Genomic DNA, 22524 nt, shown 5'->3' on the forward strand with positions numbered 1-22524 from the left:
AGCCCCCAGGATTCTGACATCGATAGGGTGGCACGGCTGGGGGCCTGCAGAGAAGACTGAGGAGAGGCCCGTCAGGTAGAGGGAGCTGAGACCCCGTGAGACAAGGGCTGGGCAGGGCCGGCTGGGCTTAGCGAAGATCTGGACCTTGGTGAGAACCACTGCGAGGGACCGGGAGACGCAGAGGCCAGCCTGGAGGTGACAAACGGAACAACGTGTGCACTGTGAAGGGGGATCGGTGGCTGGAGAGGCCTTGGAGCAGAGCGTCCGAGATGGCACCAGAGCCCAGGGCCCTGCAGTCCGCGGAGGCACTGGGTGGTACCATCACCTGGAGATGCTCAGAGTAAGCCCCTTCCCACTTCCCCTCCCTCTGCTCCCGCCCTCTCTCTGCCTCTCCTCCCAGTCTCGGCCCAAACTGCGGTGCCTCGGCTCCGAGGAGCGGGATGGGCCAAGGTCACCTCCAGTCCCAGACAGGTGCTGTGTTCCGGCGCGGGGCATCAGGGTGGGGCGCCCTGAAGAAGTCTCCGGAGGGCAGGCGCGGGAGGAGCCGGGAGCCAGACCTGCCCTTTCTCTCGGGGAGACACGGTTCTGTGAGGGGCTGTCCTCTCCAGGGCTGCCAGGGCCCCTCGAGACTCACCCAGCTGCAGACAGCGCGGCACCCCCGCCCTCCCCACCACCCAGACCCCTCCCGAGGGCCATGGAGTCCTCCAGACCAGGTCCCGCCGGAGCGGACGGTGTTATTTCGGGGCAGGCGGGGGGAGGAGTTGGCTCCAAGTCCAAACACGTGTTGCGGCCGGTGAGGGGGCGCCGCCACTTTGGCCAGAGTCCCGGGGGGGCCACATTCCAGAACCACTGATCTTAGCGCCATCTGGCCAGAGAGGTCACAGAGGCTCGTAAAATGATGGTCCCCTTTCAGAAAGGAGCGAAAAAGCATCTGCAGGCCTGCCCCCATCTCGCTGGTGACGCCAGGAGAGTCCCCACCCCTGCCTGGACCCGGTGACCCGCCGCCTCCCCCTGGTACTCTGAGGCCCTGCGCCTGGGCGGGCAGCCTCCACCCTGCGGCCTCTGCGGCGGCCCAAGCAGGAGCCCAGGCACCTGTGGCCTTTTCCGGCTGGTGTGCAGACTCCCACACACCGGCGAGCGGCTGGCCACCACCTGGGCGCCAAAGGCCAGAAACAGGTGGACGATTACTCACAGACTCTCAAAAAAGATCGCCCCTTCCCAGCCCCTGACCAGTCTTCTCTCCCCGGACGGACGGACAGACGGACGGCTGCATGGCCGGGGAGTGAGGGCAGGGGAGCCCCCAGTGGTAGGCTGGCGGCCAGCACACAGACGCTGTCCCCACCTCTTCCTGGCTGGGATCTGGCCACCCCTCACCTCCCTCTGGGCTCTAAGGCTTCAGTGGGATGGAATTCTGAAACGAGTTGGTGAGCTCCCAGCAAACTGTTTACCAATTCTGTGATCAACTCCCTGAACCTTCATTCCTCATCTGTAAAATGGGGACCATGGGACGTCCCACAGAGATGTGTCCCCAGGAATGAGTGAGGTGACATCTGCTGAGCATTAGCCTAGATCCTGGTACCACAGTGGGCGTTCAACAAGCCAGAACCACAAGTGTGATTGTCATTACATACACTGGGCTTCACCATGTCCATCAGCTCTGCTTCATTTGTCTACACTGACTTTACATCACATTCACCTGCCCTGACTTTTCTGTCTCAGAAGCTTAAGTCCATGGCGTATGGGTGGGGATGGGGGTCTAGGTGTGCGATATTCCCACATCAAAGCACGAGCTGCTGAAAGGCAGGGCCCTTGTTTTACTGTTGAGCTCAGGCATTTCAGGCTTGAATAAGCAAGTGAACAGATGGATGGAAGGATGGACGGATGGATGGACGGATGCATGGATGGATGGGTGGACGGATGCATGGATGGATGGGTGGATGGATAGATGGATGGATGGGTGGAAGGATGGACGGAAGGATGGATGGATGCATGGATGGATGGGTGGATGGATAGATGGATGGATGGGTGGAAGGATGGACGGAAGGATGGATGGATGCATGGATGGATGGGTGGACGGATGCATGGATGGATGGGTGGATGGATAGATGGATGGATGGGTGGAAGGATGGACGGAAGGATGGATGGATGCATGGATGGATGGGTGGACAGATGCATGGATGGATGGGTGGACAGATGCATGGATGGATGGATGGACGGATGCATGGATGGAAGGATGGACGGATGGATGGATGGATGGATGGGTGGATGGACGGATGCATGGATGGCAGGATGGATGGATGGATGGATGGATGGGTGGACGGATGCATGGATGGATGGGTGGACGGATGCATAGATGGAAGGATGGACGGATGGCTGGATGGATGGATGGGTGGACGGATGCATGGATGGAAGGATGGACGGATGCATGGATGGATGGGTGGACAGATGCATGGATGGATGGATGGACGGATGGATGGATGGATGGGTGGACGGATGCATGGATGGATGGGTGGACGGATGCATGGATGGATGGATGGGTGGACGGATGCATGGATGGAAGGATGGACGGATGGATGGATGGATGAGTGGACGGATGCATGGATGGATGGGTGGACGGATGCATGGATGGAAGGATGGACGGATGCATGGATGGATGGGTGGACGGATGCATGGATGGATGGGTGGACGGATGCATGGATGGAAGGATGGACGGATGGACGGATGCGTGGATGGATGGATGGATGGATGGATGGGTGGATGCAGGGAGGGAGGAAGGGGAGATGGATGTATGGATGGATGGATGGACGGACAGGTGGACACCAGGGGTTGGAGCTCCTCTGCCCTCCACACATACCCAGAACCCAGGCCAGATCTCCACACTGGCGTCAGCTGCTCAGGAAGAGGCACTACTGCAGGAGGGAGGAACCTTGCCTCTGTCATCTCCCCATGGGGGGGTCACCCCACTTCTTGGCTCTGCCCGGGGCCCATGTGCGCCTAATCTCAGTCTGAGTGGCCAGCTCCCACCCCTGCCCTGGGCGCCCCTGCCTCTCCCAGGTCTCTCAGGCCTAGGCCTGTCGGTGGTCCACGGGGCTGAGGAGACCCACAAGGGCCGAGGGCCACGCTGCTCCTTGGTGGGCCAGCTTGGGCCAACTCTCTCCCAGACCAGCATTTATGGCTGAAAGAACGCTCACAGGATCCCAGGGCCCAGCCCAAGCGGACACTCTCCTAGTTCTCCGGGAGCCAAATTACCCGTGTTGAGACCTTCGTCACACGCAGGGGGCTGCCCGCGTGCCCGCCCACCCACCCACCTCGAACCAGCCTCTGACCCAGACGCATGTAGTAATCAACTCCCGGAACCTTGGGGAGATCCAAATACAGTAGCATATAATCATGGGGCCCGAAATAGCCGTGCCAGGGAGGCCATGTGCCACCTCGTGGTCCCTGGGGACCCCTCGGTGGGCCCCACAGCACAGCCGGGCTTTGGGCTTTCTCTGGCCGGCAGGCAAGTTGGGCGGCGCTGACCATATCCACTGGATCACCTGAGAGCTCAGGGCAGCTCGGGGGCTTGTCCATGGTAGACCGGGCATCGCCAGGGTCAGAGCCGCCCAGGCCTGGACCATGTCCCACCTCCCGCTGGTGCCGGGCCGTGCTGGGCAGACGCCGCCCCCCTGCCCGGCTGACTCATGGACCGCCACCCTGGCTGAGCCTCTGGTCTCCTTCTGACTCAACGCCCAGCTATCACCCTGCCACTCTCCACGGGACCCTCACCGGCCCTCTGTCCCCCTCACACCCCTGGCTGGGCTGGGTGGTGCCTCCCAAGAAGGTGCGTTGTCATCCTAACCCCCAGAACTTGTGGATGGAAGAACTGCATTTGGAAAAGAGTCTTTGCAGGTGTAACTAAGTTAGGGGTCTCAAGGTGAGATCACCTGGATCATTGGGGTGGCCCTAAAGCCAGTGACAAGTGTACTGTGAGAGACACAAGCAGAGAGGGGCCTCGTGAGGACGGGTGATGTGGCCACGAGGAACGCTGGCAGCTCACAGCCACGGGAGGAGGCTCTGAGGAGGACCCGCCCTGCTGACACCTTCGTCTTGGCCTGCGGCCTCCAGACCGTGCAAGCGTCCGAGTCTGCTATTTGAGGCCGCCCGGGGGGCTGGGGGGTCCTTTCGTCCATAACTGGCTCTTACTCTTCTACGGGCATCAGAATCCACTGGGGTGGGGGGCTCGTGGAAACGCGATTGCGGGCCGCACCTTCAGAGGTTCTGATTCAGCAGGTGCGGGTGGGGCCTGGGAGGCCACGTCTGACAGGTTCCCAGGAGACGCTGGCGCCGGTGCCCAGGGCCCCCGCCCGGAGAACCACTGCTTGACACGGTCCCTCCAGGCGGTGTGAGCCATTCTCTGCCTGGGCCCCTGCCCCGAAGACACCGTCCTTGGCCCCGTGATGCCCTCCTCCTTCCCCCGGCGCTCAGAGGTCTGAGAAAACGCTTCCCCGAGGGACCCCCTCCCATGCACAGCCGGTTCCGCCTCTACCCCAGTGGGAAGCTGCAGCCAGGCTCCCCCAAGCGCTGTCGGTCAGTGGGCTGTAGTGCACAGGCTGTTCCTCGCATGGCTGGGTCGGAAGCGCTGTTTCTGGCGACAGGGTACTAAGGCTCTTCACAAGTCAATGGTTATCAGGCACAAGCAGCCTCACGGCCTCTCCTGAGGAGCGTCTGGGGGTCTGACCAGCACCAGGGGTCTCTAGGGATCCACGGCGATACCAGAGTGTCAGCAGCCTGGGCTACCCTGGCAACCAACACTGTCCATGTGCCAGGGACCGATCGTCTGTGTCCCCTGAAATTCGTATGTTGAAGACCTCACCCTCTTCCCTACGATGGAATTAGGAGGCGAGGCATTTGGGAGGAATTAGAGCCCTCACGAGTCAGGAGAAGGTTTCTTTCTGCCCACCTCTGCTCCCCCAACGCGAGGGCACCGTCTGCAGCTCGGAAGAGGCCCTCGCTCACCAGAGCTCCACCACAGCCCCGATCGCAGCCTGCCAGCCTCCAGCTGCTAGAAATAAACAACTCCTGAGCCACCCACCTACGGCACTCTGTTACATCGGCCCAACCGGCCCCACCCAACCCCGGAATCCCAGGGTGCAGACACACGCAGGCCAAACCAGCGTCCGTGGGCATCCTCCAGCGGGGCGTACGCTGCAAGGCCAGCCCTGGGAGGAGATGCACTGGAGACACCATGGTCCCAGAGCCCCCGACGGCCCAGTGCCCAGGGCTCATCGTCTGCCCACTCAGTGCCCTCAGCATGGCCCTGGGGGATGGCTGAGTGTCACGGTATGTGGGTGGACCCTGGGCCAGGCTGCCTGAGCTTTGACCCCGGCTCTGCTACGTACTGTCTGTGTCCCTTCCACCGAGTCCCTGCACCAGCTGTGCCTCAGTTTGCTCATCTGTGACATGGGGTGACGAGGTTAGCGGTCTAACCATCCCACAGAGCCCCAAGGTGAAGTGAGGTGTGAGTACCAGCGGCTCACACACGGAAGGGGCCATAAGTGCTGGTCATCACTGGTCTGGGGGACAGCTGTGCCTCAGAGGAGGGTCAGAGATACGGAACAAGGGGGATCTGCTCAGAAGCCCCCAGGAAGACCCGCGATCCCTGTCCTCCAAGAGCCTGTGCGCTGGGTGGCATGGCTGGGCCACTTTCCTCCTCGCCCCACAGGCAGAAGACGCGCGTGTTTGCAGAGGGACCACCCACTGTGCCAGCCCCCAGAGACCAAGCGTGCAGCCGTCACAGGTGACTCGGGCACGGGCGCCCCTCCCACTCCCTCCCCCAGCACAGGCCCCGGTGTGTCTCAGACGGGGCTGCGCTGCTTCTGACGGGGGTCTCGGGCTAGAGTCCGCACCGCCCTGGACGCGTTTCCCCGGCTCGGCAGAGAGCGGCGGTGTCACGGGGCTGCCCTTGTGGTGACGTGCTCCTCCCAGCGTGTCCAGGATGGGACTGTTTTCTGTTTTCTCCCCTAATTTAATCCTGCCACTGGGCCTTTCTGATTCCTCTCAGACCCCACCCGGACCAGGCCTGAGGTCTTTCTGGGCTGTTTCTCTGCTCTTCCATGGGCTCCCCTGCCACCCCCGGCCCTGTCTCACCCCCACCCAGTTTCTCTTTTCCCCCAGGCTCCTGTGGCTGCCGTGGTTTCTCTTGGCCGTGGCTCTAGCCTGGCGTGACACGTCCGGCACAGCCACCCTCGCCCTCCCACAGCGGTCGGGGAGGAAGCAAGTGTATGCAGGGGCCGGGGGGGTGATGGGGGGGCCAAAGAGCCTGGGTGCTACATCGGGCTGCGTGCCTGGGCCCATCCCCTGACCGCTCCCCACACCCAAACCCGCTTCCTGTCCTGTGCACCACGGGACAGAACCTCCATGGACATTCCAGGAATGTCCGTGGGAGTTTGTCCAGGGGAGGCGAGGAACAGCCTTCCCTGGGGACCTGGGTCCCGGGGGCCTGGCTGCCGTGGACCTGCCGCCCCAGGTGCCAGCTCTGACCGCGGGAGGCCCTGAGCCGGTCGGAGCCTCTGTTCCCTCATCTGATGACAGAGACGGCCACTGTCACAGGGGCGCGTGAGGATGGAACCGGATCACGTGGGTGTGACGCCGCACGTGGTGCCGGCACGCAGGGCACTCGACGGAGGCCATTCCCCCCGCTCCGCTCAGCCCGGCAGTCTGGGCCTGCTACTCCTGACCCCTCCTGGAGGGAGGGGCCTGAGTCAGCTGGACAGCGTGTCACTTTGATGTAACACCCACCAAACAGAAGCTTCAGGTAGGGGGACGCCCCCCCTCTCCCAGCACATGCACACACACGTGCGCACACACACACACAGGCACATGCACACTCTGATGTCCTGCAGGCAGAGTGACCCGCGCTCCAACTTATCCCAGATGCCTGGTCACCCCACCAGGTACCAGGCAGGTACCACAAACCCAACATGTCCAAAGGGGCCTCGGCGTCCCCCTTGCCCTGTGCCCTCCCTGGCGCATCCCCTGGGATTCACGACTCACCACTCGTTCAACACGTTCTCACTAAGTCCCCACCGCGGGCCAGGCTGTAGCTGACCGGCCCCTCTGTCCACCCAGGTGTCCAGGCCAGAGAGCTGGCGGTCAATACGACTCTTCCTGTCCCTGGGCGCCCGCGTCCGGTCAACACCACCATCCCCAGGAGTGACAGTGGTAGCAGTAGCTCCTTTCTGTCCTATCGAGGGACACAGACCCTTTCACCACCTCCCTTTTACTGAAAAACGAGAAGCACACAGGCCAGGCCACTGCAGGCCTTACAGGGAGTGAATGGAGGAGCTGAGATTTGAACCCAGGCAGTCTGAGCCCAGAGCCCTGACAACCAGGCTTCTTGATATTCCCAGAGCCAGTCTGCTGCTCCTTTAGCCACTGCCCCCGCCTTTCCTCCGGCCCCGTCACGTTCCCTTGGCATAGGAGCCCGGCACCAGCTCCCCGCCTCCAGGCTGTCCTCCTTGACTGCCGCCAGGGTGATCTGCGGTGATGCAAACTCCGGCTGAAGGTCCTGTTGATGGCTCCCCAGGGCCCTGAGCATGAAGCCGGGATCCTGGGCAAGGTCCTCCTCATCTCTCGTGGATTCTGGATCTCGTTCGCTCCTGCCCTTCCACCAGCCCCCAGCCCCCCCACAGCCAGCCAAGCTTGCCCCCGTGCACACTCTCCACGGCCCACTCAGCTCCTTCTTCTCTCCCAGTCTCTGCACGTGCTGTTCCCTCTGTCTGGAATGTCCTTTCCTGCCCCTTCACCCGCTTGACACTTACTAATCCTTCAAGAAGCAAAAAACTCGGCTTTTGCCTCCGCAGCAAAGCCTCAAAAACGTGTGAAATGAACGGGCGGGAAACAAGCTAAATGAACTACATAACAGCTGTATCCCGCACGGCACAGCTGCCCCAGGTCCTCCCCACATCCGCTGCGTACTTGCTCTTCGTGAAACCCCCTGAGGTGTCGGGGGCGGGGGGGGGCAACCGCCCCCCATGGGGAGGCGGGCAGCTGGGCACAGAGACGGTCAGAGACCAGCGGTTCAGACCAGAGCCAGCCAGCCCGCCGCCAGCGGTGTCTTCACAGGACTGCAAGAGGCAACGCCCTCTCGGCGGCCTCAGACCCGGGGGGCCCTGGGCCTGTGTCCCCATCCCCACCCTGACCCCCCGGGCAGCAGGGGGCACGGCCACGGAGGGAGCTGGCCGTCTAGTCTCCCGGCCGCAGGGCCTCCGTGTCTCAGAAAGTGCAGGAAGTGCCTGTGTGGCCCAAGCGTGTAAAAGACAAGACCCTCAGAGTCCCCAAGCACGCAGAAGACGCAAGTCACAGGGAAAACATTAACGTCTAAGTAAGTGTGGAGACGTCCAGTGGAAGTCTTTTCCCCCGTGGAAACCTCTTTGATGCTCTGGACGACATCCCTTCTGGACGCCCCTAGTGGACAGGACAGGAACTGCAGCGTTCCATGGCGGGCTGGACGGGTCACGGGGGCCAGTGAGTCTGGGACGCGGGGAGACGTCTGTCTGAGTTCGAACGCTCCCCCGCTACCAAAGCCCCAGGGTCGGAGCAGGTGAGCTCCTTCCTGACAAGACAGACCCTTCCTGACGCTTCTTTAGGGCAGCAACCTCCAATGCCCACCCAGACTCCACGGCAGAAGGCCAGACATCCCAGGACGGCGGCCCCGGGGGCCCCACCCAGGGAGGTCCCATCCCCACAGTCCTCCACAGGATCTGGGTGCCTTCTTGCCCCGAGATACACACGCACTCGTACACATGACATATGACGATGAGAGCCCCCTGAAGAAACAAAAGCCAGGAGCGCACTGTCGGGACGGGGGGTGGGGGGTGCAGGGAGGAAGGGGTGCCCAGGCCCGCCCCCAGCCCCACCTCCGACTCACAGAGACTGCAGGCTCCGCAGTTCCCACAGCGCCTCGGCGGGGATCCCTCCCAGCAGGTTGTTCTGCAGCATCCTGTGAGGGGAAGAGGCGGCTTGAAGGACTCCCACTCGCCCGCCTGCCTGCCCGCCACGCTGGAGCCCAGCCTCAGAGCCCAGAGTCCTGTCCCACCCCTCCCTGGCTGGAGGTCCAGGGCGCTGTGCACTGGGCTGGGAGAGTGCCCTAGAGGGACTTTGGGGAAAAGGCCGGGGAGCGGAACGCGGGATCCTCTGGCCGTCTGCTCTGGAAGGACGTGGGCAAATGCACGATTTCCTCCCCAGGCCTCAGTTTCTCCGTCTGCAGCCGAGAGGCCGGGTTTTCTTCGGGGAAGGGGAGGATGCGCAGGGCCCAGGCAAGTCTGTCCTTGTGGTGTGTGTGTCTATAGAGACAACTTGAGGCACCCAGATCGGAGTGTCAGCACCATCTGGTGACGCCATGACACATGACCCCACAAAAGCAGGGACATGCCAGCCGGGGGCACGATCCGCTAGGGAGGCTGCCCTCCTGGACCCGCGGGGCAGTGAGTCAGAGAGCGAGAAGGGGAGAAACTGGGGTCTGGGGCCTCCAGGTGGCACTGCTGACCCCAGCGAACCCTGGCCACCAGAGCTGTGCTCAGAAAATTGTGAGGAGGCCACTCCAGGGCCTCGGGGAGTCCCTGAAGCCTCAGGGCCCTGGGCAAGGGTCCTGCTCGCCCGGCCCTAAGGGAGGACCTGGGTGGCCGCTGCCACTGGAACGTCCTTCCCTGCTGGCCTCTGGAGAGGAGGGGGGGCACGTGGGGCGGGCCCTCCAGGGGGTCAGGGAAGAGCCGGGGGCAGGAAAGAAGGAAGTTGCCCCACCCTGACCCGCACACCCGTCGGGCCCTCCTGGGCCACGTACAGCCCCAGGAACAGCACCTATTGCAGGATAGGCTGCTCTGGAACTGGGAGGGACCTCCAGGGAGACCTACTGTGTGCCAGGCATGCCGTCCACCCTCCCTCTAGGCATTACCCCATGCAGGAGCTCTGGCCACATCTGCCCCTCACCTGCCCCGACGGGCACAGGGCAGGTGCCCTCAGAGGTCCAGGCATCTCTCTACACACCTGGGTCAGAAAGAACTGTGGCTTCCCTGAGGACAGCTCTGGTGGGGGGGCGAGTGGGGGCAGTGTGTCTGGGCTCTCAGCCTCAGGACTCTGCAGGACAGGGATTCCCACCTACGGTCGCGGGAAAAGGCACGGGGCAGGGGCTGACCCTCTTGACCCAAGCCTGGCCAGAGGCTTGGAGAACCAGCGCAGGAAGTCAGGGACCCTAGGAGTAAGACTTCCAGGTCAGGTGTGGGGCTGGGCGGGAGGGACAGGGGAGGGGTTCTGCCACAGCCGCTCAGAAAGGATCAGAGAGGGAACCCCCTTTTTTGGTCCTTTGCCTCCGGAAGGGCAAGGGGGAGGCAGAGTGCCCTGCAGGGACAGCCGGGCCTCACCCACCAGAAGAAGATGAAGTTCAGATAGGGGCCCCTGGAGCAGCTAAAGTGACCGCCTCCCAGCACAAAAAGAGGTTATCGTGCTGACAGCGGGCTTTACTGCTCTATTTTTCTCGCAGGTCTGAAAACAAGTAGGGAAGGCACTGCAGGAGAAACCGTGGCGGGCGCCAGGAGGCACTTCTTGCCCAGATGCAAGTGGAATCCCTGCTGTGAAGACGCTGAGTAGGCGGGCACCATCCCCCGAGACCACCCACCCATCCCTGAAGCAGAGAAGCGGACACGAAGGCTCTGGGGAACTGGGGTGTCCTCGGGGGGGCAGTTGGGGGTCAGTGGCGATGGGAATGGACTGCCTGGCTGCCCTCCTCTCCAGCCGCAGCCTCTCCTGCCGCCCGACCCGCTAGGCCGCACGGTGTCCAGGGGGCGGGGCTGCGGCTTCCGGGAGGCTTTGATTAATTGCCTGACGCAGGCGAAGAAGAAAGAGGCTCGACCCTAAGCTGGGGGCTTAGGAACGGGACGCAAGTCTCACATCTTCTGAAAGCCCAGCAGACAGATCCCCCGCTCACCAATCCGGCTGCAGGTCTGGGCCTGCCGCGGGGCACGGATATGCCACCACGCAGGCCGCCTGGGCCACGTCTGGCTCCGGGGCCCTCCCCACCCTCGGGGAAGCGATGCTGGTGGGAGCGGGACAGACAGACCGAGAGAAGAGGCAGGAAGGACTGAGGGCCGGCAGGATGGGAGAGCAGGGTCTGCAGCAGAGCGGAAGGAGGAGGGACAGGGGACAGAGGAAGAGCGCCCAAGGGCAGAGAGGGAGTAGGGCAGCACGAGAGGCCAGAGCCCTGGAGCCAGAGGCCAGCAGTGCCGGAGTCAGACAACGTGGAGAAAGGAGAACGCTTGGAGGTGGTCTGGGGGCTGCTGACAGGCTGGAAGCCTGAAGCTCACGGGCCAAGTGGGCAGGGCCACCGCCAGCCCATTGACAACTTGGAGCAAATTAGAAAGATACTCCTTTCTAGATGGAAGTAGCCCCAAGGCTGGCACAGGGCTAGATTTCAGCCCCTTCTCACCCCTCAGGCGATGGTCTTGTGCAGTGAACAACCCGCTCAACTGTACAAAGAAGACCTGCCGGTCAAGTTGGGGCTGAGGGGGCAGGAGAGCGTGGGAGTGGCTCACCATTTTAGGGGAATTTCAGATGCTCCAGGATCAGCCCCCAGGCTCCTCCTCTTCTTCCCAAGCCAGTCCCTGTGGTGACGAGCCCTCCCGAGGAGCCTCTCTGATCCACCCTCAGACCCCCCGCATCCCCTTCTCCCACCTCCTTTCACCCACACTCATCACAAGAGCAGGAGTGGGGCCCGGGGAGGACAGTCGCAGTTGCGACAAGGTGAGCTGTGGACTGGGGTTGGGGAGAGGGTGCCGTAGCGTCCCCTTTCGTCCAATGGGCTGTGGGCTCAATGGAAGAGAATAACACGAGGTCCTTTTCATTTCTCACTTTCCTTTTGCTTCAGGGACAGAGACGCCTAGGAACTGGAGAACGGGACATGTTTGCAGAGAGAATGGGACCCAGTGCTGTAGCCAGAGACCAAGGCTGGGGCTCGAGAGGAAGGAGGTCCAGAGGAAAACAGCGGAGATTCCTCCTCTCCAGAAACTGTCCTAACCGCCCAGCCTGAGAGTTCCGGGGGGGCACGTGGGTCTGAATCTGACCTTGACCCTCAAAGACCTGTGCTAACGGGCACTATTCACGTCACAGAAAGGAGAGGAGGTCACTTCCCTACATGTGGCCTAAGCATCAGGTGCTGTTATATGTTTGTTTACAAATCACAGAGTTTGTTAGACAGGGCGAGAGCAAAGACATGGACATCATTAAAATGAAAAGTGAAGATAAGGAAATGAGCAGGCCAGTGGCAAACCAAGACACAGGTTAGAAAGCTTCCATCTGCCCAGAGTTCTCCAGGCTGCACCTCCATGTAAAGTGGGACTTAGACTTACAGGATTTTCAGGCTGTGGAGACCAGAGAACGCCTGTCCCGGGATGTGCGAGAGGCGGTTCCCAGAGAGACGCCTGCAAGTCAGAGAGAAGGGCCGGTGGGTGATGCTGGCAGGGAGCCAGGCAGGGTGGTGGCCCTGGGTCAGCATCCTGGGACGTGGGAGGGAGGCTGCTGGTGTAACTGCACTGCCAACGGCACCATGACCCTGCAGGGGGCCCACTAGGACCCCCAGCCTTCAGAGGAGGAAACCGAGGCTCGGGTCACAGAGGGTGCCTGGTGTCTCCCTGGACCTGATTACCACTAGGCCCACGTCCACCACGTCCATCCACAGCGCTGACCTGCTTACCCACCATCCCCCTACGTTGTCTCCCGTCACCAGTGGAGTTAGATCAGACGGGTGTGTCTGGGTCTCCCTGTGCCCTCAACTACACAGACAACCCCACTAGTCCAGGGGGCAGGGAACAGGGTGTTGCAATTAGTCTAACCCTGCGGTCTAATTAAGCGCTTCCACGTTTGTCATGCGTGACCCTCAACTCTGAAAGGAGCGAACAGGAAGGAATACGCTGACGCTGACGGGCGTCCTCAGTGCTCAGCCTGGCGGAGCAGTCTGCTGAGGGCGGGGCAGAGTCTGCTGAGGGCGGGGCAGGGTCTGCTGAGGGCGGGGCAGGGTCTGCTGAGGGCGGGGCAGGGTCTGCTGAGGGCGGAGCAGAGGCTCTCAGGCATCACTGGGCGCATCAGTTCTCACTGAGAGGCCTGTCAACTGCCGATGCGGAAATCGTGCTGACACAGCTCAGAAGCTATTTTAAAAAATATATCTCTACTAGGGGACTTGCCTGGCAGTCAGGTGATTAGTACTCTGTGCTTCCACTGCAGGGGCCGCAGGTTCGATCCCTGGTCGGGGAACTAAGATCCCTCATGCAGCATGGTACGGCCAATAAACACACACACACACACACACTGAGTCTTGTTATTTGACATGTGTTGTTAAAAAAAAAACACACATGGAAAGGCATCGTGACCTTTGGGGTAACTAGCTTGGGTACCCTAGGTGGGCGTCTTGCCTCTAAAACAGGCCCAGCCCCTCAGGGAGTGGGGCATGGAGGGCCGGCAGCCCACAGGGCTCAGGCTGTGCCCGGATCGCCAGCCCGGCTCCTAGGCCTTTGCCCTGCTTTTCATTCCCACCAAGCTGGGCCCCGCCACCTTGACGGCCCCTCTGCTGCCTCTCACTCTGTCCCTTCCTTTGAGAACAGCCTTCAAATTCCTCCTTGGAAGGCGTCCCCACCCACCCTGCCCACTCGCTGACGTGGCGAGCCCAGGTGCCCACACCAGGCGCCCTCTCGTCTGCTCCAGGCAGACCGAGTGCACCCTTGGGGGGCCGTGCCTAGGGCCAGGGTGAGGAGGGCTGTGCAGGAGTGGGTCAGGGCCAGGAGCCCCCAGTCTGAGAGTTTAAGCAAAGCTGGTAGAGCCCCGGGATCAGTGGTGACGCCCAGACAAGAACCAGCAGGCTGGGGGTCGGGTGAGGAGGGGGGCAGGGCTGGGAGCAGGTGTCCTGGCTGCCTGCAGGGGACAGCGGGCACTCTGGCCAAGGAGATGACTCTCTCACGTGAGGCCAGCCTGCAGGGCTCCAGGCCGTGGGGAAGGATCAACCAAGGAGGACTTCCTGAAGGAAGTGGGCCTTGTGTTGGCCCTGACGGAATGGAGAGAGAGATGGTGGGCCTGCCGGGCTGGAGGGGCAACCTGCTCAGATGCAGGAGGGCTCCAGGGATGGGCAGCGGGACAGGCCTCCCTGGAGCAAAGCTGGCCGGGGGGGCTTGGGCCAGGTAAGGGAGGGTCCTCGAAGCAGCTCCTTTGGATCGTGGGGAGCCGGAGAAGGCCGTGGAGCTGGTGAGAGGCACCCTGAGGTGGGCAGAGTGTGTCAGAGAGGAGGTAGGTGATCTGTCCTTAGGGGCTGCGGCCGGCTCAGGGGAGGGGACATCAGGGCAGCAGCAGCAGCAGGGATAGGTACGGGGGACCTTCAGAGGAAGAACCACCAGGACCTGGGGAGCGGCCGGCGGCCGGACACAGGGGGCAAGGGCAGGTCAAGGACGACCCCAGGGAGAGAAGCAGCGTTGACAGAAAGCCGGTCGGCTTCAGCTGGGGAGAGGCTGGATGTGCGAGCTCCTCTGTCCCCACCGCCCCCCTCGGGCCCACACCTGGGCAGGTGGGGCTGACCCCGCTCAGAACAGCTCCCCAAGGCCATTTCCACTGGCTCCACCCGTCCCCCTGGGGACCCCCGGTTCCCTGTGTCAGAGGTCACAGTGCCCGCCTCCAGCCCCCCACCCCCCCTCCCCCCATCTACTCACAACTCCTCCAGGAAGCGCAGGTTGAGGAAGAGGCCAGGCCGGAGCTCCGTGAGGTTGTTCATGCTCAGGTCTCTGCGGGAGAGAAGGCAGCGGGCAGGCTGTGAGCTGCGTCCTCCCCGGGCCGTGCTCCCCATGGCTCCCCCTGCGCCTCCCTCCTCCCCCCTCCCTCCACGGGACGGGCTGTGACGAGGGCCACAGAGGAAGCCGGCCCCGTCGGGGACAGGCCAGAGAAAACTTCAGAGGATGTCAGAGCAGGACAGGGCCAATCAGCACGCAGGATCCCTCACGGACGTTCTACCCGAGACCACCGCCATCCCGCGGGCTCCTGGAATCAGCCCCAGACTCACCAGGGGTTGCCTTGTACTCAGTCCCTGAGCCCGCGGGATTCCACAGCCCTCTGAGGCCTGCAGTCTCTCTCCTGTTGTCTCTCCCAGAACCCCACCAGGCTCCTCCTACTTTTCTCCAACCAGAGGGCCTGGCCCCTGGTACAGCCCTGAGGAGTCCCACCTTAGCCCAGTCTCGCCTTCCCACATTATCTGAGAGACGCTGAGGGTGGTTTCTGTGTCACTGCCCTCCAAGATACCCTGCACACAAAGGAATCACAATACTGTGACTGTGTAACAGCCGGCGTTTACTGGAGGCCCACTTTGTGTCAGGCACAGGTTAACCTTTATCCAAATACAGTAAGTCCGCTACACACGAACCTTCAAAGATGTGAACGTGCGTTCGCATGTCCAGTCACATAAGTTAGTTCACGCGTCTGGCGTACATTGTCACGTGTGTGCATCCTCTGTAAGTGGTTGCGCTTTTGTGTACTTTGCAGTACTGTATAGAGTACAGTAGTACAGTACCTTTATTTCAAGCCCAGGATGTCTGAAAGCAAGCATAAAAGCAGCGGTGATGTAGCTGGGACTGCTAAGAAGCGGCAAGCAATAATGATGGAAACAGAAGTGAAAGTAACTGAGAGAGTGGAGCGAGGCAAAAAGATGTTAGACATCGCTCATTCTCATAACATGACTCATTCTATCGTTGTCACGAATCTAAAGAACAAGGACAAGATCGTGGAACATGTGGAGTCTGCTGTGCCGACGATGTTGACAAAATACTGAAGAAGCATGGAAAAGTGATGGAGGAGAGGGAGAAACTTCTCAGTGTGCAGATGCAGGATCAACGTCAGCGCTGCGTCCTGCTCAGCTTAATGCTGATTCAAGAGAAAGCTAAAAGCCTTCATGAAGACCTGAAGAAGAAACACGGCAAAGAATCAGAGGGCAAACCTTTTAATGCCAGCCATGGCTGGTTTCATCGGTTCAAGGCTAGAGCCAACCTTCACAACGTAGAAGTAAGTGGAGAGGCAGCGAGTGCAGATAGGGTAGCTGTCCGGGAACTGCATGAAACACTTTGAGAAATTATTGATGATGGTGTGTATTTACCCAGCCAGGATTTTAATGTGGATGAGACACAACTGTACTGGAAGAGGATGCCGGACCGAAGTTACATCAGTAAGGAGGAAACGTTGATGCCGGGCTGTAAAGCAGCAAAGGACAGGCTAACTGTTGTTTGGTGGCAACGCTTCCGGTGAACTGAAGCTGAAGCCTCTTAGTTTATCACTCAGAGAACCCGAGAACCCTTAAACACAAAGCCAAGGGCTCTCTTCCTGTTGCATGGAAGCATAACCCCAAATCCTGGATTACACAGGCCATTTCCCAGGACTGATTTTTCCACCAGTTTATCCCAGATGTAGAGAAATACTGCTTGGAGAAGCACGTCCCAACAAAACATTCTTTTGCTGCTCGACAATGCTCTGGGCCACCGCCCATCCATGGATGACTTTCATCCCAACGTCAAAGTAGTGCATCTGCCACCGAATACTACGTCGCTCATCCAACCTATGGACCAGGGAGTTAGAGCGACTTGCAAGAAATATTATTTACGTCACACTTTCTGTCAGGCAGTAAAGGTAACTGACAAATCAGGAACAACCTAGGGACAACTTTGGAAGGACTATAACATCTACAAGACCATAAAAACATTGACTTTGCATGGTGTGAGGGTATGGCGGTCACCATGAATGGGGTTTGGAAGAACCCTTGCCCACAGTTTGTTCATGATTTTTGTGGATTTGAGAAGGTAGATCAGAAGTCCGAAGAGGTCTTCAGCAACATAGTGACCCTCAGCGAGAAGCTGGAGCTAGATCTGCAAGAGGACGACTTCACTGAACTCCTTGCTGTGCAACATGAGGAGCTTACTAATGAAGACGTGATGGAATTGGAGGCCCAGAGAAAGGATGAAGAGGGACAGGAGGAAGAAGAAGTAACTGAGGAACTGGAGAGATTCACGACGCAGAAAATGGCAGGGGGTTTTCTTTATTCGAGGAGGCACTGTTAGTTTATGAGGCACAGGACCTGAACCTAGAATGGTACCCAAAGGTGGCAGCAGCCGTTCAGAATGCAATCCAGTGCTACCTTGTCATCTGTGATGAGAAAAAAAGAGCTACTACCCAGACATCACTGGATCGTTTTTTCAAGAGGGTGGAAAGAATTGAATCCAGCAAGGAGCCAGCACCTGTGCCACCAACGTCAGGCGTGAGTGAAATGGCAGCTTGCCCTCCGTCTCCTGTTGCTGATGTTGCTTCAGCTCTACCATCTCCCACCTCCTCTCCCTCCTCCAGTCAGTAACTGTTCCTGCCTGTTCCCTCGATGCCAGCCTCTGTACACCAGCTGTTGTACTGTAATATTGTCCTTTTCAAGGTACTATACTGTAAGATTAAAAATGTCTTCTTTATTTTGTGTGTTTGGTTTTTATGTATTGTTTGTGTGTAACGTGTTATAAACCTACTACAGTACAGTACTCTATAGCCAGTGTGTAAGTCGGGTACCTAGACTAACTTTGTTGGACTTACAGACAAATAGGATTTACAGACGCGCTCTCGGAACTGAACCCGTTCGTGTGGAGGGGACTTACTCTAATCCCAGTTAATTCTCACAACAACCCCAAGGTGGATTCCAATGTTACCTCCACTTTACACTCAAGAAAGCAAAGAGGAAAATGCTGAACATTTCTAATTTGAGTAAGATTAAATCTATTTTCAAGGGGGAAAAAAAAAAAAGAAAGAAAGAAAGCAAAGAGGAAAAGAGCGCTGAGGCCAACTCTCTCCTTGGTTTACCTGCCAGACCTCGGGCTCTTTCTTAATCACTATGACCCTTCGTTTCTTCATCCATAAAAATGGTTGAACACCACCAAACTCCTAGGGCCCTCGTAAGGATTAAATGAGCCAGGGCTTACAGACTGCCTAACAGTGCACACACACCAGTCCTGTCCCTCGGTGACCTGTGGGCAAGCGTCCCAGCCCAGCAGGCCTGGAGCAGGCAGAAGGCGTGACCTTAGCCTGCTGGTCCTGCCCTGCCCCAGCGTTTTCCTCCCAGTATGCGCCGGGGAGCAGTGACGCTCAGGCTGCACGTGTGCGTCTCATACACTTGGGATCCCTCCTGTCTCAGACTCCAACAGCTGCTTCTCACCTCTGCCAACTCCCCCCAGCCTGAGGGCACAGGGTGGACCCAGACCGGCCCACCGTGTGGCCGGGCACCACCCGCGGGGCTTCCTGCAGCTCCCTCCTCCCCAGGGGTGCACATTGCCTGCAAACCCCAGGGTCTCCATTTTCCACAAGAAACGCGTGGGACGTGTGTGCTGGAGATAGGGTGGGGGTCAGGGGTTCGGGGCCCAGCTCCAACCTATGAAAAGGCTGTTTAGGCTCCGGTGTTTTACCTCCGGTGAAGCCTGGCCTCTGGACGCTACATGCTCTGAGGAAGGAAGCCATCGGGGGCAGGTAGAGCCGAGGAACCGGCAGGCTCCCGTCCGGCTCCACATGACGACCGAGGGGCGGTCCCGGGCCGGGCCATTCCCGGCCTGCCCGTCCAGAAGGAGGGCCGGGCGAGCTGTGGCTGCTTGGCTGGCGGCCGCAGAGCCGCAAGCACGCTGGACGGTGGCGGGAGGGGACGGTGAGGCCACGGGAGCTCAGGCCGCAGACCCTCCTGCCCGGCCCCCGGCCCGGGCACAATCGGCCCGGCAGGAAGGCGTGAGGATCCGCAAAAGCAGGTACCTCTGAACACGTACCCCGAGCATCTCTGGACGTGTCTCCACAGGCGCTCGCGGGCATGTGACTCAGACCCCATCACTCAGCCGTCGCCCCGGGGGCTGCACCTCAGAGGCTCTGATGTGGCTCCATGCCCCCCCGCCCCCCCCCGACGAGCAGCCTCATTGTTCTCCTTGGGGAGGAGGGGGCCTGCACCCCGCCCGCCCGCATCCCGCCCGGGACAGCGACCAGCCCAGCTGCAGGGCTCCGTGAGGGGCAGGAGGGGGGTCCGTCGGCACTGCAGGAAAAGGCTGGGGCTGGCACCAAGGAAAGAGGGGCGGAGGAAGACACGGAGCCGCGGAGGGAGACGCAGCGGCGGCTCCAGGCCCGGCCGCCGGCCTTGGGGACCAGGGGGCCGGCACGCGGGCCTCAGGAGGAACCTGCCCTCGGGAGCTCTGACCCGGGAGTCCGGTGAAGGTGGCGGTCCTGGGAGAGGTCACCCCGGGCGCCCAGCCGTCCTCGCCTGGACCAAGGCAGGGAGAGGGGCGCGGGCCGTGCGAACGTGTAAGCACTGCGAGTGTCAGGACTCGTGAGGCCCTGCAGCGCCTGTCTAGTGAGGCACCGGACATGCGTGTCGCGGGAGGGCATGTGTGTGTGTTTGTACACGTGCAAGTTTGGGTTGTATTCATGAAAATCACAAGCATTCTCCAAGTATCCACATGTTATCAAGATAGAATCTCTCTGGGAGAAACTCACCCGGCTCGCGCCCGCAGGTGGAACTCTTTTCGGCTGTGACCTTGGGCGAGCGAGGCTCCGTCCCTGGCCGGGAGGGCGCGGGCTGCTCGGGGGGCTGTGTGGGGCCCAGCTTGTGGGTGAGCTGGACACCGAGGCCTGGCCTCAAACGCTGCCCCACCGCTGCCGCCCTGTGAGCGCTGCCAACGCGCGCGCAGGCGCGCACGCACGGACGCGCACGCACGCACGCACACGGACGCGCGCACGCAAGCACAGGCACACAAGTGCTCTTCGGGACGGGCTTTGTGGGTGCCTGACCTACACAGTTACACAGAGAGGGCCACTCGGAAGGGCGCGCTTGCTTTAAGTCTGAACACTTCTGGACGCGAGGCACCATGTTTCATGGTGGGCACTGCCCGCTGCATCTCTCAACTCAACTGCAGGGGCGAGAGGCTGGGTTGCAGCCCCACCCCGAGGCCTCTTCCCAGCAGCCCTTGGGGCACGCAGAGGGGCTCTGTGTGCTGGGCCGGACACAGCCATGGGCAGGGAGACAGAGAGGATCGATGAGTGAGGCTGGCAGCCCGAGCACAGGAAGCGTTCTCAGAGCTCGACCCTGTGTAGCAAGTGGACCACCAAGGAAGCCAGGAGAGGCGGCGTCGCCGTGGAGACCAGGAAGATGCTGGGGAACTGAGGGGCAGAGAGCAGCAGGACCCAAACCTGGACGGGGTGGTGGGTAGTAGGAGACCCGCCCCCAGGGCCATCTGGCTGACACCCAAGGGCCCTGGGGGATTTGTTCTGTTTGCATTTTTCCTATAAGCGGGAGAAACAGCAGAAGGCAAAGCCCCTGGGTCCTGCTGGGTGGGCCTGGGAGGACTGTCCCCACCGGTTGGAAGAGACACCAGGAAGCAGGGCCCATCTCTGCAGCTAAGTAAAGAGCGGCCAGAGTGACCGGGAGATGAGCCCCTGTCCCCAGGCGTGGCTGTGCCCCAAGGCCGTGTCTGTGAGGCCCTCCCAGCCCCGCGCCCCGCCCCGCCCCCCCCTCCCCGCAGAGCTGAGCATCGTCCTGCGTCCTACGCGGTTTTGTTCAAGCTCCCGCGGGGGCATTAGCTGGGCTCCTGCTGTGTGTCTGGTGCTGCCATGCCCCCATCACCACCCCGCACAGCACTGATGAGCCCGTGGGCCTGGCCCTGACGCGTGACACCTCCCAGCCTCTGTCTTCGCATCTGTGAAATAGGGATCACGAGGTACTTGCCTCACAGGGGTTGGAGTGAGAATTACATGAGTCATTAAACTGTACGAGTTAGTAAAATAAACTCAGGGTTCGCTCAGCATGCCTTCTTATTAATGCCCCTCACCAACAGAATTATGATCAGGACACAACGCCCCATGTGGCCAGGAGCTCCCTCCAGGCAAGGACTTATCTCAGTGCCCTCTGCAGCCTCCAGGCCTGGGGGTACCTGGCACACAGGGGCTGCACTACATACCGAGTGAGTGACCACAGCCTTGCCCGGCCTCTGTGCCCGTGGCTGGCAGCCCTGGCACTAGACGACACTGGCTGACCTCCTGTGTCACTAAGAGGCAGGTGACAGGAGAGAGGGCTCGGATCTGGGGTCAGGGGCCTGGTCCAGTCAGACCCACGTCACCCTCCCTTCCAGCCCCCCAGACCGCTGGTTTCCTTTCTGACGGGCGGCTGTGGGCTCCGAGTGCCGGGCTGGGGGGACACGGACGGCGTGGGGCCAGCCCCAGGCCCAAGTTCGCAGTGTTCCTGGGGAGGGTTTATCACAGAGCGACGAACCCCGCATTTGTACCCTGCTCCCTGGTCACCAACTGCTCCCGCCGCCGCTCTCCCCGTTGGGTTCTAAACTGTCCGTCCGGACTCAGAAGGGCGAGGGTAGAGAGAGATGGCCTTGGGGGCAGAAAGAGGGGTATGTGGGACACAGGCGGGTCTGGAACGGAAGGCGCCGAAGACGGGGGGATCGCCGTGCACACGGGGCTGGCCGAGCACCTTGGGGCTTCTGCACCCCTGCCCGCTCCGCAGCGCTGGGAGCATCTGCCACCCAGAACTCCTGCACTTCCAGACTCCCCTGAATGGCTTCTGTGCTTCTTCAGGCAAGAGGAGAGACAGTCACAGAGGGGGACCCAGCCCCGAGGCCCCACGCCAGCTGATGGAATGGGGGCTAGAACTGTGTCTCCTGAAACCAGCGCCTGGACAGCGCGTCTTCCTCCGTCAGCTGACTCCTCATCAGGGGGACTGGTACTGGCTGTCTCCTTGGAGGCTCCTAACTGGTCGACACAGAGTTCTCTCAGATTTCTGCAATTGTCACAAATTTCCCAACAAAGGAGTGGCTCCAGCCAGGGCAAAAGCATCCACCGTCACACACACAACAGCACAACCTCAGGCTCACAGGCCTTGCACAAACCCGTGTGAGAACAACACTGTAGTTTTCAATTGAAGGGCTACTGCTTGGTGCTGCCGTGTGTCGGCTCCCCTGTTTGTAAGGACATCTCCACCGTGGCTGCGGGGGTGGGCCGGAGGGCTTGAGGAGGCAGGCGGCGTGGGGGATGGGAAGACAGACGCCGACGGGGAGGGCTGGCACCTGACTCGGGGGTCACTGGGGTCCCCGTGGTTTCTAAGCCAAGACCAGGCTTGTGCAGGTCAGAGGGAACCAGGGAGAGACGGGAAACCCAGAGCGCCGTCAGGTGCCCCGGCCATTCAGGCGGGCGGGGGGCACAGAGCAAGGGAAGGCGACATTCCTAAACGTCCCGTGACAGGGGAAAGGTAGGGCATTTTAGCCCTGGGCTGTAAGACCACAGGAGACAGGGAATGTGGCTCACGGTGTCGTGATACCTCATCTATGGATTTGTCTCCTCAGGCTGACGGCGGTGAAAGGAGACCAAGGCCAGGAGAGACGCCTCCCACTCAAGGATGCTGCACTCGGGAGACGGAGGTTTGGCACCAACTTCAGGCCAAACCCTTGTTTCCACCTTCTGCTTCTTGGGAAA

The 22524-nt window shown here is 60.8% G+C and overlaps 1 protein-coding gene across 1 annotated transcript in view; it reads right to left on the reverse strand.

The window, feature by feature from the left end:
• The window catches only part of LGR6 (leucine rich repeat containing G protein-coupled receptor 6), a 95926-nt gene that overhangs the window by 57527 nt on the left and 15875 nt on the right, over nt 1–22524 (reverse strand). Inside the window, exons 2-4 of the mRNA XM_030844414.2 lie at nt 14721–14792; nt 12381–12452; nt 8912–8983 (exon numbers count right to left, since the gene is read on the reverse strand). Coding sequence (XP_030700274.2) covers nt 8912–8983; nt 12381–12452; nt 14721–14792 — 216 coding nt within the window. The remainder of the gene's footprint in view (nt 1–8911; nt 8984–12380; nt 12453–14720; nt 14793–22524) is intronic.

Source organism: Globicephala melas, chromosome 1 (assembly GCF_963455315.2).
Source record: "Globicephala melas chromosome 1, mGloMel1.2, whole genome shotgun sequence".
NCBI lineage: Eukaryota > Metazoa > Chordata > Mammalia > Artiodactyla > Delphinidae > Globicephala > Globicephala melas.